The following is a 14,572-nucleotide window of genomic DNA, read 5'->3' as shown; positions in this document are numbered from 1 at the left end:
AACTGCTAAGGTGTTTTATCTTTAGTGCTAGCCTACTTTTAAACTCTTTCTGTGAGAGCCAGTCACGTTTAAATGAGCTTCTCTGGCGCCTGCTCGACCAGTTTACGAGTTCACACGTTCATTCACTCAAACCAGTTAAAAGTTGTGCTCATTTACTTTCCAGCACTGGAATACTGGCTGTAAATGGCTATATATCTTCTCCAGACCCACAGTTCACTCTTTGTTTTTGTAAATAGAAACATTTGACATTGATTTAACAAAATGATCTATAATTACCTAAAAACACGCCTTTTTGCTTTTGCATAATAGTAGTAAAATTAAAATTAAGATAAGTATTTTATCTTATAATAAGGATCTGTTGATCTGAATAAATACACCTACTGAAATGTAACAATAGCTATTAGTCTTTTATTATGATATAATAAAATAAAATTTTATTAATTTTGCATTTTTTAATAGAACATTGACTAACACCATTTATAGGCTACACTTCATATACACTCTACAAATGCTGGGTTAAAAATGGGTTGAGTTGGGTTGAAAATGGACAAACCCAGACTGGGTTGATTGGGTTGTTTTAACCCTGCAAATGGGTTGTTTTAACTCAGTGATTGGGTTGTTTTAACCCAGCGATTGGGTTGTTTTAACCCTGCGAATGGCTTGTTTTAACTCAGCGATTGGGTTGTTTTAACCCTGAGATTGGGTTGTTTTAACTCAGCGAATGGGTTGTTTTAACCCTGAGATTGGGTTGTTTTAACCCTGTGATTGGGTTGTTTTAACCCAACAAATGGGTTGTTTTAACTCAGCGATTGGATTGTTTTAACCCTGCGAACGGGTTGTTTTAACTCAGCGATTGGGTTGTTTTAACCCTGCGATTGGGTTGTTTTAACCCTGCGAATGGCTTGTTTTAACTCAGCGATTGGGTTGTTTTAACTCTGCAAATGGGTTGTTTTAACTCAGCGAATGGGTTGTTTTAACCCTGAGATTGGGTTGTTTTAACCCTGTGATTGGGTTGTTTTAACCCAACAAATGGGTTGTTTTAACTCAGCGATTGGGTTGTTTTAACTCAGCGATTGGATTGTTTTAACCCTGCGAACGGGTTGTTTTAACTCAGCGATTGGGTTGTTTTAACCCTGCGATTGGGTTGTTTTAACCCTGCGAATGGCTTGTTTTAACTCAGCGATTGGGTTGTTTTAACTCTGCAAATGGGTTGTTTTAACTCAGCGAATGGGTTGTTTTAACCCTGAGATTGGGTTGTTTTAACCCTGTGATTGGGTTGTTTTAACCCTGTGATTGGGTTGTTTTAACCCAGCGACTGGGTTGCTTTAACTCAGCGACTGGGTTGCTTTAACCCTGCGATTGGGTTGCTTTAGCCCTGTGATTGGGTTGCTTTAACCCTGCGATTGGGTTGCTTTAGCCCTGTGATTGGGTTGCTTTAACCCTGTGATTGAGTTGTTTTAACCCAGTGGTTGGGTTAAATGTTTGCCCAACCTGCTGGGTAGTTTTATTTAACTTAACTATTGTTTAAAAAAATTACTGTATTTCTTGCTTAAAATGAACCCAGTTTAATGAATAATATCTAAACAATGTATTAAATTGCTTATTAATAAATGTTCACCTTTTGATTATTATTGTTGCCTCAAGTAATTATGTGTCTGATTTTTAATTTCAGTATATTTTGGGTTCATTTTAATCCAGACATATAGTAATTTTTAAACATTAATTGGGCAAACATTTAACCCAACCGCTGGGTTTGTCTATTTTCAATCCAGCTTGGGTTGTTATTAACCCAGCATTAGAGTGTATATTACCTGACCTATACATAGACTAATGTAAAAGTTATGTTTACAGGATTTTTTTTTCTTTGCATTTAATTTTACTTTTATATGCCAATTTTAACTCTCATAAATGAGATTCTATTGGACCGATCATTACTATATGTGCATCTCAGCACATTTTGATAAGAATTACATAAATCCACTGAATGTGCATTAGTCCTGCTGAAGTTGTCGGGTCGTCCCACGTGGTTCTTCAGTCCCGTATAAAAACTTTCCAGAGGCTCTAAAGCGGCACAATGTTTGTTTGCACGAGAAACAGAGCTGAAGCTCCCGAACACCATCCCGAGCACCGAGAGCGATGATGAAGAAGTATTTGGGAAACGTACATTGGAAGTCAAAATGTCCAACAAAAGAGGACGGGATCATCAACTGAAGAACTAAAATAAAGGCGAATGATTATTTGGAAACGCTGTGGGGAAATTGACTGGTTTGCGCTCGCTTCCCTTCATCATGGATGATTTTAACTCAATAGTGTGAAGAAATCACCAGGACAGCTCCTTTGTTTAGTCTGTGGGCTTTTTGACGCGTAATACTGAGATTTCCAGTCATGCCATGACGCATCAGACTCGTGCGTAAAAGCGCGGCTGTACGTGGACACATCTCAAGAGCTCCGGCTACTTTCTGATTGACATCATTCACGAATCGGATGGTGAAACGGGTCTTCCTCGCTGTGATATCGATCCGAATTGAACAGAAAGCATCGCGGAGTGACCAAAGACAAGAAGGAACATATTCTAGCCGTTTACAGGATTTATTGCTTTTGTATTGCTCTTTGCGTTTTTCTTAAACCGGACCGGACCTCTAGGAGTGGATATTACAGCCTGACCAATTATTTCACTTTTCCCTACTTTTTAAGTGCCACTTTTTAGGGGGACGGGACGAACTTGGCCGCTTTCATCTCCATCAATCCAGCTCTCCAGCCACCCCTGCCGTTTATTATCACGGAAGATGAAAAGCTTGATGTTCGAAGCGCTTTGTTTTGTGTCCTTCCTCACCTCCATCCGCTGCACACCGGCACCGGACACCGAAGCCCAGAGCATCAGCCCGAGCTGCGCGTCCTGCGGGCTCAGCCAGACGGATGGACCCACACGGGTGGACGTGGAGTTCCTGGAGGCGGTGAAGAGACACATTCTGAGCCGGTTACAGATGAGGGACAGACCCAACATCACCCACCCCGTCCCGAAGGCGGCGATGGTGACCGCGCTCAAGAAGCTCCACGCCGGGAAGGTGCGCGAGGACGGGAGGGTGGAGATCCCGAACCTGGACGGACACGCCGCGTCCGTGAACGAGGTGGAGGAGGAGGCGTCGGAGATCATCAGCTTTGCCGAGACAGGTGTGTTCGAGGCGGGTCTGCGTGCGCGCATTTACGCGTCGCTATCATTATGATTGTGACATGGTAAAAGAGTGCGTTTATGCAATTAAGTCTCTACTACAATTAAGCTATTACAAAACTATTGCTCTGGGAAAGGTCAGTTCATTTAAAAGATTTGTCACAAGTAAGAATATACGATTAGAGGCCAAGTTTAAACAGCTGTTAAAAACAAAACAATTAACTAAACAGCACAAAACATAGAAACATTAAACTGTAGCCAACCGAAAATGTAATTACTAAATTGTTTATAATTAAGACACATGTGACAACTTGCCCCGCGGCCTGACATTTATGAAAAATGTAGCTTTACCTTTCAGTTCATGTATATCTCCTTCACAGTGTGAGTCTTGTATTAATGCGTGTCAGCGTGTTTTTATTGTCAATATACACTAAAAAATGCTAGGTTAAAAACAACCCAAGTTGGGTTGAAAATGGACAAACCCAAAATGGATTGTTTTAACCCAACTTTTGTTTAAAAATGACTTTATGTCTTTCTTAAAATGAACCCAAAATAGGTTGGAAATTAAAAATCAGACACATAATTACTAGAGGCAACAATAATAATCAAAAGGTGAACATTTATTAATAAGCAATTAAATAAATATTTATTGTTTAATAATTATTCATTAAATATATTAATAAAAGATCATTTATTAAACATCTTTTGGGTTCATTTTAAGCAAGAAATACAGTAATTTTTAAACAATAGTCGAGTTAAATAAAACTACCCAGCAGGTTGGGTCAAACATTTAACCCAATTGTTGGGTTAAAACAACCCATTCGCTGGGTTTGTCCATTTTCAACCCAACTTGGGTTGTTTTTAACCCAGCATTAGGCTACAGATATTACAAAAAAATATTGAATTTTTAATCTGGACGACAAAAGTCACAAAAATGATTCTAGAAAGGTGTCTGAAATCATCAGAGAGCTCTCGTGACAACTTGCCCCGGTCTACCATGTGTATGGGATGATACTCTTTACTATGAAGGGAATTCTACAATAAATCTTCATGTTAAAGGTTATTTGGTTCTGTTTAGGTTGCTATATGATTCTTTGGAGATTGAAAAAAGTTTCATTATAGGTTCTTCAGATCAGTGTTTTGGTCTTTAAAGCATCAGAACATCTTATTATTTTATTCTTTTCAGAACCTAAGCATCAAAATGAGCATTTAAAGCCATCAGGGTTCAGGAATCACACAGAAAACTGTTCATGCATTCACAATCCTGTTAAAGAATCAAACTAAAGCCAACTTATAAATCAACAAATGAGATCAAAATGCATCACAGATCTATTATCTGATAGCAGCGAAACACACAGCATAACTTTCAGTTGCAATTACTGCGAAACACTAAAATCTTTTGTATACAGGGCTGAGAAAATGCACTAAAATAAACGCTACTGGATTGCATTCTGCCATAGTGGCTTATGATCTGATTACATCATGAGTGCACGTCGTTCACAAAGACAAAAGGTGTTTGTCTTGTTGCACGAACTTCCGAAATGTCTTTTCTTTTCAGTTGACGTCAAATAGCTAATTTAATATCAGTTAATGCAATAAAGGGGACGAATTCCCCTTTAGATTCCATAGAGAAGAGTCAGGATCACATCCCATCCTTCTTTTTTTTCCACTTAAATATCCTGTTACATTCAAAAATCTGTCACATTATGCATGTAAAATGGGATGCAAAGAGCGTTTCATGTTGATCTCAAGGCCAGAATTGAGTTTTTTCAGCTTGTCAATGTATTGTAGAATTTGCTAAACAAATTCAGCAGCTTGCAGTGAATCTGAGTTCAGGTCAAACTGCAATCAGAATCCTTTCTTAGTAAAGCACACATTCACAATGAGCAGGGTTGAGTCTTACCGACACACCACAGGTCCCGTCGCAAGCGCTGCCCTCCGTCCAGGGCCAAACCGGGCACTCGTGAAGTCCAGGAGATCGCGAGCACCATTCGGGCCGCAATTATTCAGTCCCAGCGCAGACCTGGACCTTTGACCCTTTGTGCTGTGTTGTTCTGAGGCTGCCAAGATGAGACTCGCACCCGGACGAGATCCAGGAACAATTTACCGAAATGCCTCATGATGGAGACTGAAAATGACTGGTGAACTGTTTGTGTCGGGTTAACCGGTCAGTATATGTTGTCTGATGCTTATGTTGATAAAAGGCCGCTTATTTTTTGTTTTGCAGATTTGCTGAAGTCTGACAGGTTTAAACTCACTGAAAACACACAAGAATCTGAGCTTTCCACTTAAAGTCATCATCAACTCTGACTGTGACGCATTAACCATCCATAATGTGGCATATTTCAGAAACAGAAACGTAAAAAATAATTCACAAGGATTTTAATAGATGGAGCAAAGTGTTTTTAAGAAGGTGGTTGAAAAACGAAAACAGATTGATGACGTCAACTGACGAGGAAAGTCATTTCAATTACAAGTTAATATATTTTAATGAAATAAAAAATGCTGGGTCAAAAACAACCCAAGTTGGGTTGAAAATGGACAAACCCAGCGGTTGGGTTAAATGTTTGACCCAACCTGCTGGGTAGTTTTTATTAAACTCAACGATTGTATGTCTGGCTTAAAATGAACCCAAAATAGGTTAGAAATTAAAAATCAGACACATAATTACTAGAGGCAACAATAATAATCAAAAGGTGAACATTTATTAATAAGCTATTTAAAAATATTTATTGTTTAATTATTATTCATTAAATATATTAACAAATGTCCATTTTGGGTTCATTTTAAGCAAGAAATACAGTAATTTTAAACAATAGTTGAGTTAAATAAAAACTACCCAGCAGGTTGGGTCAAACATTTAACCCAATTGTTGGGTTAAAACAACCCTTTCCCTGGGTTAAAAATGACCCAACTGCTGGGTTAAAACAACCCTTTCCCTGGGTTAAAAATGACCCAACTGCTGGGTTAAAACAACCCTTTCCCTGGGTTAAAACAACCCTTTCCCTTGGTTAAAATGACCCAACCGCTGGGTTAAAACAACCCTTTCCCTTGGTTAAAATGACCCAACCGCTGGGTTAAAACAACCCTTTCCCTGGGTTAAAACAACCCTTTCCCTGGGTTAAAATGACCCAACCGCTGGGTTAAAACGACCCAATCACTGGGTTAAAACGACCCAATCACTGGGTTAAAACATCCCTTTCCCTTGGTTAAAATGACCCAACCGCTGGGTTAAAACAACCCTATCCCTGGGTTAAAACAACCCTTTCCCTTGGTTAAAATGACCCAACCGCTGGGTTAAAACAACCCATTTCTTGGGTTAAAACGACCCAACCGCTGGGTTAAAACAACCCTTTCCCTGGGTTAAAACGACCCAACCGCTGGGTTAAAACAACCCTATCCCTGGGTTAAAACAACTCTTTCCCTGGGTTAAAAACGACCCAACCACTGGGTTAAATTAACCCTTTCCCTGGGTTAAAACGACCCAACCGCTGGGTTAAAACAACCCTATCCCTGGGTTAAAACAACCCTTTCCCTTGGTTAAAATGACCCAACCGCTGGGTTAAAACAACCCTATCCCTGGGTTAAAACAACCCTTTCCCTTGGTTAAAATGACCCAACCGCTGGGTTAAAACGACCCAATCACTGGGTTAAAACATCCCTTTCCCTTGGTTAAAATGACCCAACCGCTGGGTTAAAACAACCCTATCCCTGGGTTAAAACAACCCTTTCCCTTGGTTAAAATGACCCAACCGCTGGGTTAAAACAACCCATTTCTTGGGTTAAAGCGACCCAACCGCTGGGTTAAAACAACCCTTTCCCTGGGTTAAAACGACCCAACCGCTGGGTTAAAACAACCCTATCCCTGGGTTAAAACAACCCTTTCCCTGGGTTAAAAACGACCCAACCACTGGGTTAAATTAACCCTTTCCCTGGGTTAAAACGACCCAACCGCTGGGTTAAAACAACCCTATCCCTGGGTTAAAACAACCCTTTCCCTGGGTTAAAAACGACCCAACCGCTGGGTTAAATCAACCCTATCCCTGGGTTAAAACAACCCTTTCCCTTGGTTAAAATGACCCAACCGCTGGGTTAAAACAACCCAATCGCTGGGTTTGTCCATTTTCAACCCAACTTGGGTTGTTTTTAACCCAGCATTTTTTAGAGTGTAATAAATAAAAATGTATTAAAAATAAAATACACGTAAAAATGCTTAAGGCTTCATCTATGAGTAATAGAAAAATATTTTAAATAAAAAATAAATAAAATAAAAAAAATTAATATGAAGTTAAAACAAGTAAATAATAATAATAATAATAATAACAGTAAAATTGTATAAAAAATAAAATAGTAATAGTGAAAAAAATACATAAATTGTAACAAAAACTTTAGACACCTAAAAATCCAACTCAAGACATTATATTAAAAAAGTAACAAATTATAATTTCTAAAACAAAACTGCACAAATTTATGGCTTTGAATTTATGAAAGCATAACCACTCAGAAAGCAGTTTTCTGCAGTCGTAGTGACTGGATGAAGCCGTCAGGCAGTGGATTCTGGGAGCTGTGAAGCCGCTGGCACATCAGTAAAGCTGCCTGTGCGTCTCATTAGGATGCGGGGTGACCTCAGGACATGGAGCTCTGGAAGACGTCCAGAATCTTCTTGAGGATCTCGTTTTCTGTAAGAATGGTGCTGCCCTGCGCTGGCAGAGGCCAATTGAGTCCCTCTAGGTTTCTGTGACATCTTAATGGTGTGTGGAGACTCAGGTGAGGACGGGTGCCAAGAGGGATAATTCGCTCGCGCTGTCTATTAGAGCCCAATAATGAATGTGCTCCGCGCTTTACTAAAGGCCTGAATCGAAGCGGGAAGCCGTCCAACCTGTAATCATGCGTTCGCCCCACGTCACAGCTTGTTTTTAGCTTCGCTTTTACGCTTTGATTTGGCCAGCTGGAACCGGCAGTGACAGTAAACACCATCCCTCCTGTGTTCAGTCGCGTTCAAGCATCACTAGCGCTCGTTCTTAGGGTTAGTGGGTAGCCGGGCAATGTTTTTCTGAAGTGTTGAGTCAGTCACTATCATTGTAATGTACATACAGTGTGTTTTCAGTTGTAGGACTATAGAACAGGAACTGTAAGTGTATGAAACAAGCAGTGAGGTGTTGTTTGTCCTAATGGCGTTTGCAAACCCCTGTGGATGAACCCCCGTTTAATGACACACAGATTACCTCGGCTGTGTGGTCAGGTGGGCACATGCTGGGCCGCTTGTATTGTGGCTATAGAAGGTCCCGCCCAGGTATTGTTTTGTCCCACTGACAGCAGCTTAATGGCGACGAGTTTTGTCTTCGTTTCCTGATGGTTTGTGTCTCAATGATTTGGCTACAGAAAGCGGGTCAAAAGTGGGTTGCAAGATATTTTTGAGGTGGTTGCCGAGTGTGTGTCGTCAAAGAAACACGTATTTCTAAATGTTTTTCTGATGCAGAACTTTTATTTTGAAAGACGTGCATGAAAGCTGTTGACTATGGAAGCTCGTTTCTGCCACTAAGTGAAAAATAAAAAAGGTAATTGCAACTTTTTATCTCACAATTTTGAGTTTATATCTCGCAATTCTGACTTTATATCACAATTCCGACTTTATAACTCACAATTCCAACTTTATATCTTGCAATTCCGACTTTATAACTCGCAATTCCGTCTTTATATCACAATTCCGACTTTATATCACAATTCCGACTTTATATCTCGCATTTCCGACTTCATAACTCACAATTCCGACTTTATAACTCGCAATTCCGACTTTATATCTCGCAATTCTGACTTTATAACTCGCAATTCCGTCTTTATATCACAATTCCGACTTTATAACTCGCAATTCCGACTTTATATCACGCAATTCCGACTTCATAACTTGCAATTCCGACTTTACATCTCGTAATTCCGACTTTATAACTCGCAATTCCGACTTTATATCTCGCAATTCTGACTTTATATCGCAATTCTGACTTTATATCTCGCAATTCTGACTTTATATCACAATTCCGACTTTATAACTCGCAATTCCGACTTTATAACTCGCAATTTAGAGTTTATAACTCGCAATTCTGACTTTATATCACAATTCCGACTTTATAACTCACAATTCCGACTTTATATCACAATTCCGACTTTATAACTCACAATTCCGACTTTATATGACGCAATTCCGACTTTATAACTCACAATTCCGACTTTATATCTCGCAATTCTGACTTTATATCTCGCAATTCTGACTTTATAACTCGCAATTCCGACTTTATATCACAATTCTGACTTTATAACTCGCAATTCCGACTTTATAACTCGCAATTCTGACTTTATAACTCACAATTTTGAGTTTATAACTCACAATTTTGAGTTTATAACGCGCAATTCTGACTTTATATACCGCAATTCTGACTTTATATACCGCAGTTGTGAGAGAAAAAAATCAGTATTGTGAAATAAAAAGTTGCAATTATCTTTAAAATTGATTTATTGATGTATTGCAAACCAGTTTCAGTAATTATCAGTTCAAGTTAGTTTTGTGTATTAACCATGTTAAATGTAGTTTATTTTTAAAAACTTAACCAAAATACCACTTCATTTTCACTCTTTGTCATGTTTTTGAGGACTGTGGTGGCTCATTACCAACTAACTTTATTGTATTAACAAAAACTAGTTTGGGACTGCTATTTAATAGCCTTACTTTATACTCTTTATTCATCAGTGTTAGTGATATTCTTACATTAGCTTGGTTCAATTTCAGATGTTTTCCCTGGATACTGGGATAGGCTTCAGCCCTATGACCCTTCAGAGGTCGTATATAAGTGAGCAGTGAGAGATATAAGTATATCCAACTTCATTTACGTACATACAGTATACTTAAAGCATTATATATGCCTACTATATAGCAAATCTCAACTTTTATCATCGCAAAATGTAAACTATATCATCACACATTATTAAGATCTTCCTTATTTTCAGCAAAGCTGCTTCAGAATAATTTATTGTGAAAAGTGCCATATAAATACTTCACTGCGTGTGCCACATAGTTCACCCAAAAATGAACATGTTCCCAGGAACATCATATAGTGTAATATTGTTTGTTATTGTTACTAATGAAAGTCTTCATGAAATATTACCTCTAATTCAGCCAGACAGAGTTTACATTTAAATGAGTTACAGAGCTGTACTCAAACCAAATGTGATTATCCAATCAGAAGCCTGCGAGCCGCCCATGTGACCGGCACACATCGCTCACTCGCTCTTTTGGCACAGCTGCGCGCTTCATCTACACAAATATACACATGCACACATAACTCATGACATATGCAGAATATTTTTCGATTTATTTTTAAACATTTCTCTTTTATGTGTGTTTTGCGGACCAAATTCCCGAAGGCTCAGATTTATTAATGCTCCCAGAGCAGCGGAAACATCATATTTCTTGTTTTATGTTGGAGTCTGTAGTGGGAAAAAACGGGAGAGAGAAAACAGAAAACTGTCATGTTAGTTTGTTTGCTAAATCAAGCATCACTATCACATAAACGTGCATGAGAAACAGTTGAGAAATCACATGACAAAATGATGTGCATGGGATGAGTTAGTTCAGATATCAAATAATAGATTTTGATTAATTTTGAGAGATTTGGTGTCACCAGAAGCATTCAGTATCATGTAAATGTGCTGCTTTTGTGACTGTCAGAGGGATGTGCTTGATCGCGCTCTCACTGTACCGCTGTATGTCGACTCCTGTGATGCGTTTCCTGTGACGTCACGCTGCTCATTGTGCGCTCTCTGCGGCTCAGCAGCTTTCGCTGGGAAGTCTTTGCAGGGTTGTGTTGTGCTCTCATAAGCTCTCTCGGTCCTGTCATCTTCATCCAGACCCCCGGCCGCACTGGATCGGACCCCAGAACGAGACACAGAGAACACACACTTTAACCACTGAGATCAAAAAACCTCATGTTCAGCTCATATTTCACCTTAGAATCAGGAGAATGATTATTAAAATAATATTCAGCACAAAGTTAAGCATTTTGTTGTTGACATTTATTTGCATTATTATACGTCATAGTGGTATTTTTTGACCTGCCTTTAATTTATGCTGAATTTAAGTTTCATTTAAGGTTTGATAAAATAAAAAGTTTCTAATGGAACCAATCAAGAACATGTTCCAGTCATAAAAAAATAGATTCTACACAAAATGAAGCTTATTTATTGGTCAAAAATTATTTAAATTGCAATCTTAGTAATATTTTTGTTCTGCATTTAATTTAAATTAAGTTTAATTTAAGGTTTAATAAAATAAAATGAATCTCATGAAATCTTTCAAGAACATGTTTGTGTCATATTTTACTTCAAAATCAGAAATATAAAAATAATTTCTTTGCACAAATATCTATTTTATGCTGAAAATTAAGCTTATTTATAGGACAAAATTTTTTTTTTTTTTTTTGCATTGACATTTATTCTCATTCCCATTATTAAATTGCATCATTTAAATGGCAAAGTATTGTTCTGCCATTAATTTATGCTGAATTTAAGTTTAATTTTAGGTTTAATAAAATAAAAGGTTTCAAGAACATGTTTGTGTCATATTTTACCTCAAAATCAGAAATAAAAAATAATTTCTATGCACAAACTTTTATTATATTCTGGACAAAATTAAGCTTATTTATAGGAAAAAAATTATTATTATTTTTTGCATTGACATTTATTCTCATTCCCATTATTAAATTGCATAATTTAAATGGCAAAGTGTTGTTCTGCCGTTAATTTATGCTGAATTTAAGTTTAATTTTAGGTTTAATAAAATAAAAGGTTTCAAGAACATGTTTGTGTCATATTTTACCTCAAAATCAGAAATAAAAAATAATTTCTATGCACAAACTTTTATTATATTCTGGACAAAATTAAGCTTATTTATAGGAAAAAAATTATTATTATTTTTTGCATTGACATTTATTCTCATTATCATTATTAAATTGCATAATTTAAATGGCAAAGTGTTGTTCTGCCGTTAATTTATGCTGAATTTAAGTTTAATTTTAGGTTTAATAAAATAAAAGGTTTCAAGAATATGTGCGGGTCATATTTTACCTCAAAATCAGAAATAAAAAATAATTTCTATGCACAAATTTCTATTATATTCTGGTCAAAATAAAGCTTATTTATAAAACAAAAATTATTATTATTTTTTTGCATTGACATTTATTCTCATTATCATTATTAAATTGCATAATTTAAATGGCAAAGTGTTGTTCTGCCGTTAATTTATGCTGAATTTTAGGTTTAATAAAATAAAAGGTTTCAAGAACATATTTTATCTTAAAATTAGACATAACAAATTGATGTATTATGTTCTGCAAAAAAAAAAAAAAGTAGTATTTTAATGGATTTTTGTATTTTAATGACAATCAAGTGCAATTCTCTGATATATTTTTGCTAAACTTATGCTAATTTAAATTTAATTTATGCTTTAATAGAATAAGATGGATGAATCTCATGAAACCTTCGAAAACCCATTTATAGGACAAAAAAAGAGATGTAATTATTGTGATATTATTTATATGAGAAGTTAAGCAAGCCCATTTCTCCCCTATAAAATATAACAATCCTAACCTTAAAATCAGAGATTTTTATTTTTTATTTTGCACAAAATGAAACCTATTTGCAGGAAAAAAGAGACATTATTATTACTGTAAACATTACTGTAATGTGAAAAGAATAATGTATTTTATTTAAAAAATCAATTAACTATATTACAGTAATGAGAATCTCATCAGAACGAACACAATTTAATGTCTTTAGGTTGAAGTGGTCCCACTTTGGGAGGCCATTCACATCGGCATTAGAGATTCGCTGGCCTCTCTGAATGTTAATGTCCGGAGTCTTCAGTCCGCCGCGAGGCTTTATCCTATAGGCTTTCAGTTCACCAGGTTCAGTTGAGTAACAGTTGATGAAATGCACTGAGCTGACCTCTTTTCTCCTCTCTTGATCCCACAGACGAGTCGCTGACCTCCAAGACCAGCCTGTTTTTTGTGATCTCCAACGAGGGCAACCAGAACCTGCACGTGTCCCAGGCCAACCTGTGGTTGTACTTCAAAATTCTGCCTAATATTTTGGAGAAGGGCTCTCGGAGGAAGATCACGGTCAAGGTTTACTCGCAGGAACCGGGTGTCGGGAGCAAGTGGAACTTGGTGGAGAAACGTGTGGATCTTAAACGCAGCGGCTGGCACACTTTTCCATTGACGGACGCCGTGCAGATGGTTTTCTCCAAGGGCGATCGCCGGCAGAACCTGGACGTTCGGTGCGAGGGGTGCGACAAGATGGGCATCGTGCCTATTTTAGTCAACACGGCCGACGAGTCTCACCGCCCCTTCCTGGTCGTGCAAGCGCGAGCGGCGGACAACAAACACCGCATCCGCAAACGAGGCCTGGAATGCGACGGCAGCAGTAGCTTGTGTTGCCGCCAACAGTTTTACATCGATTTCCGCCTCATCGGCTGGAACGATTGGATCATCGCCCCGTCAGGGTACTTTGGGAATTATTGTGAAGGGAACTGTCCCGCGTACATGGCCGGGGTTCCCGGATCGGCTTCGTCTTTCCACACCGCCGTGGTGAACCAATACCGCATGCGGGGAATGAGTCCAGGATCCATGAACTCCTGCTGCATCCCGACCAAACTGAGCACCATGTCCATGCTGTACTTCGACGACGAATACAACATCGTGAAACGGGACGTGCCCAACATGATCGTCGAGGAGTGCGGCTGCGCTTGAGAAAACACGGACCTGAAAATATTCCAAAAGCTACTAAAATATCATAGTAAGAAAGTAATATTTATGACTTAAAGGGTTAGTTCAACCAAAAATGAAAATTCTGTCATTAATTGCTCCCCCTCGTGACGTTTCAAGACTTTCATTCATCTTCGAAACACAAATGAAGATATTTTTGATGAAATCTGAGAGCTTGAGAGATGAAATCTGACACCTACTCAACGCAACTGAAACTTTGACGCTTCAAAAAGTTCATAAAGAATTCGATAAAGACTAGAATGAACCTCATTGGTTCTTGCTGAATATCAAACATGATGCGTAACACAAGAATGAACCTCATTGGTTCTTGCGGAAGCTCAAACGTGATGTAACACAAGAATGAACCTCATTGGTTCTTGCAGAAGCTCAAATGTGATGCGTAACCCGCGTATGAACCTCATTGGCTCTCACTGAAGCTCAAACGTGACGCGTAACCTGCGTATGAACCTCATTGGTTCTTGAGGAAGCTCAAACGTGATGCGTAACACGAGAATGAACCTCATTGGCTCTCGTTGAATCTCAAACATGATGCGTAACACAAGAATGAACCTCATTGGTTCTTGCAGAAGCT

At 38.1% G+C, this 14,572-nt stretch overlaps 1 protein-coding gene across 1 annotated transcript; it reads left to right on the top strand.

Annotated features, from left to right (window-relative positions):
* Nucleotides 1-1,993: 1,993 nt before the first annotated feature.
* LOC125256547 (inhibin beta B chain) lies at nucleotides 1,994-14,309 on the top strand. Its single transcript, XM_048172625.1, has 2 exons — nucleotides 1,994-3,171; nucleotides 13,190-14,309. Exons 1-2 carry the CDS (start codon nucleotides 2,787-2,789, stop codon nucleotides 13,963-13,965), a joined length of 1,161 nt encoding a protein of 386 aa, XP_048028582.1. The 5' UTR covers nucleotides 1,994-2,786; the 3' UTR covers nucleotides 13,966-14,309.
* Nucleotides 14,310-14,572: the final 263 nt, after the last annotated feature.

This window comes from Megalobrama amblycephala, linkage group LG21, assembly GCF_018812025.1.
Source record: "Megalobrama amblycephala isolate DHTTF-2021 linkage group LG21, ASM1881202v1, whole genome shotgun sequence".
Taxonomy (NCBI): domain Eukaryota; kingdom Metazoa; phylum Chordata; class Actinopteri; order Cypriniformes; family Xenocyprididae; genus Megalobrama; species Megalobrama amblycephala.
This window is presented reverse-complemented; position numbering and strand designations above follow the sequence as displayed.

What these genes read in the sequence shown, in the direction of transcription:
- LOC125256547 (XM_048172625.1), top strand. Translation starts at nt 2,787, where the DNA reads ATGAAAAGCTTGATGTTCGAAGCGCTTTGTTTTGTGTCCTTCCTCACC. An exon ending in CATCAGCTTTGCCGAGACAG is followed by an intron (nt 3,172 to 13,189) that starts GTGTGTTCGAGG and finishes TTGATCCCACAG; the next exon opens with ACGAGTCGCTGACCTCCAAG.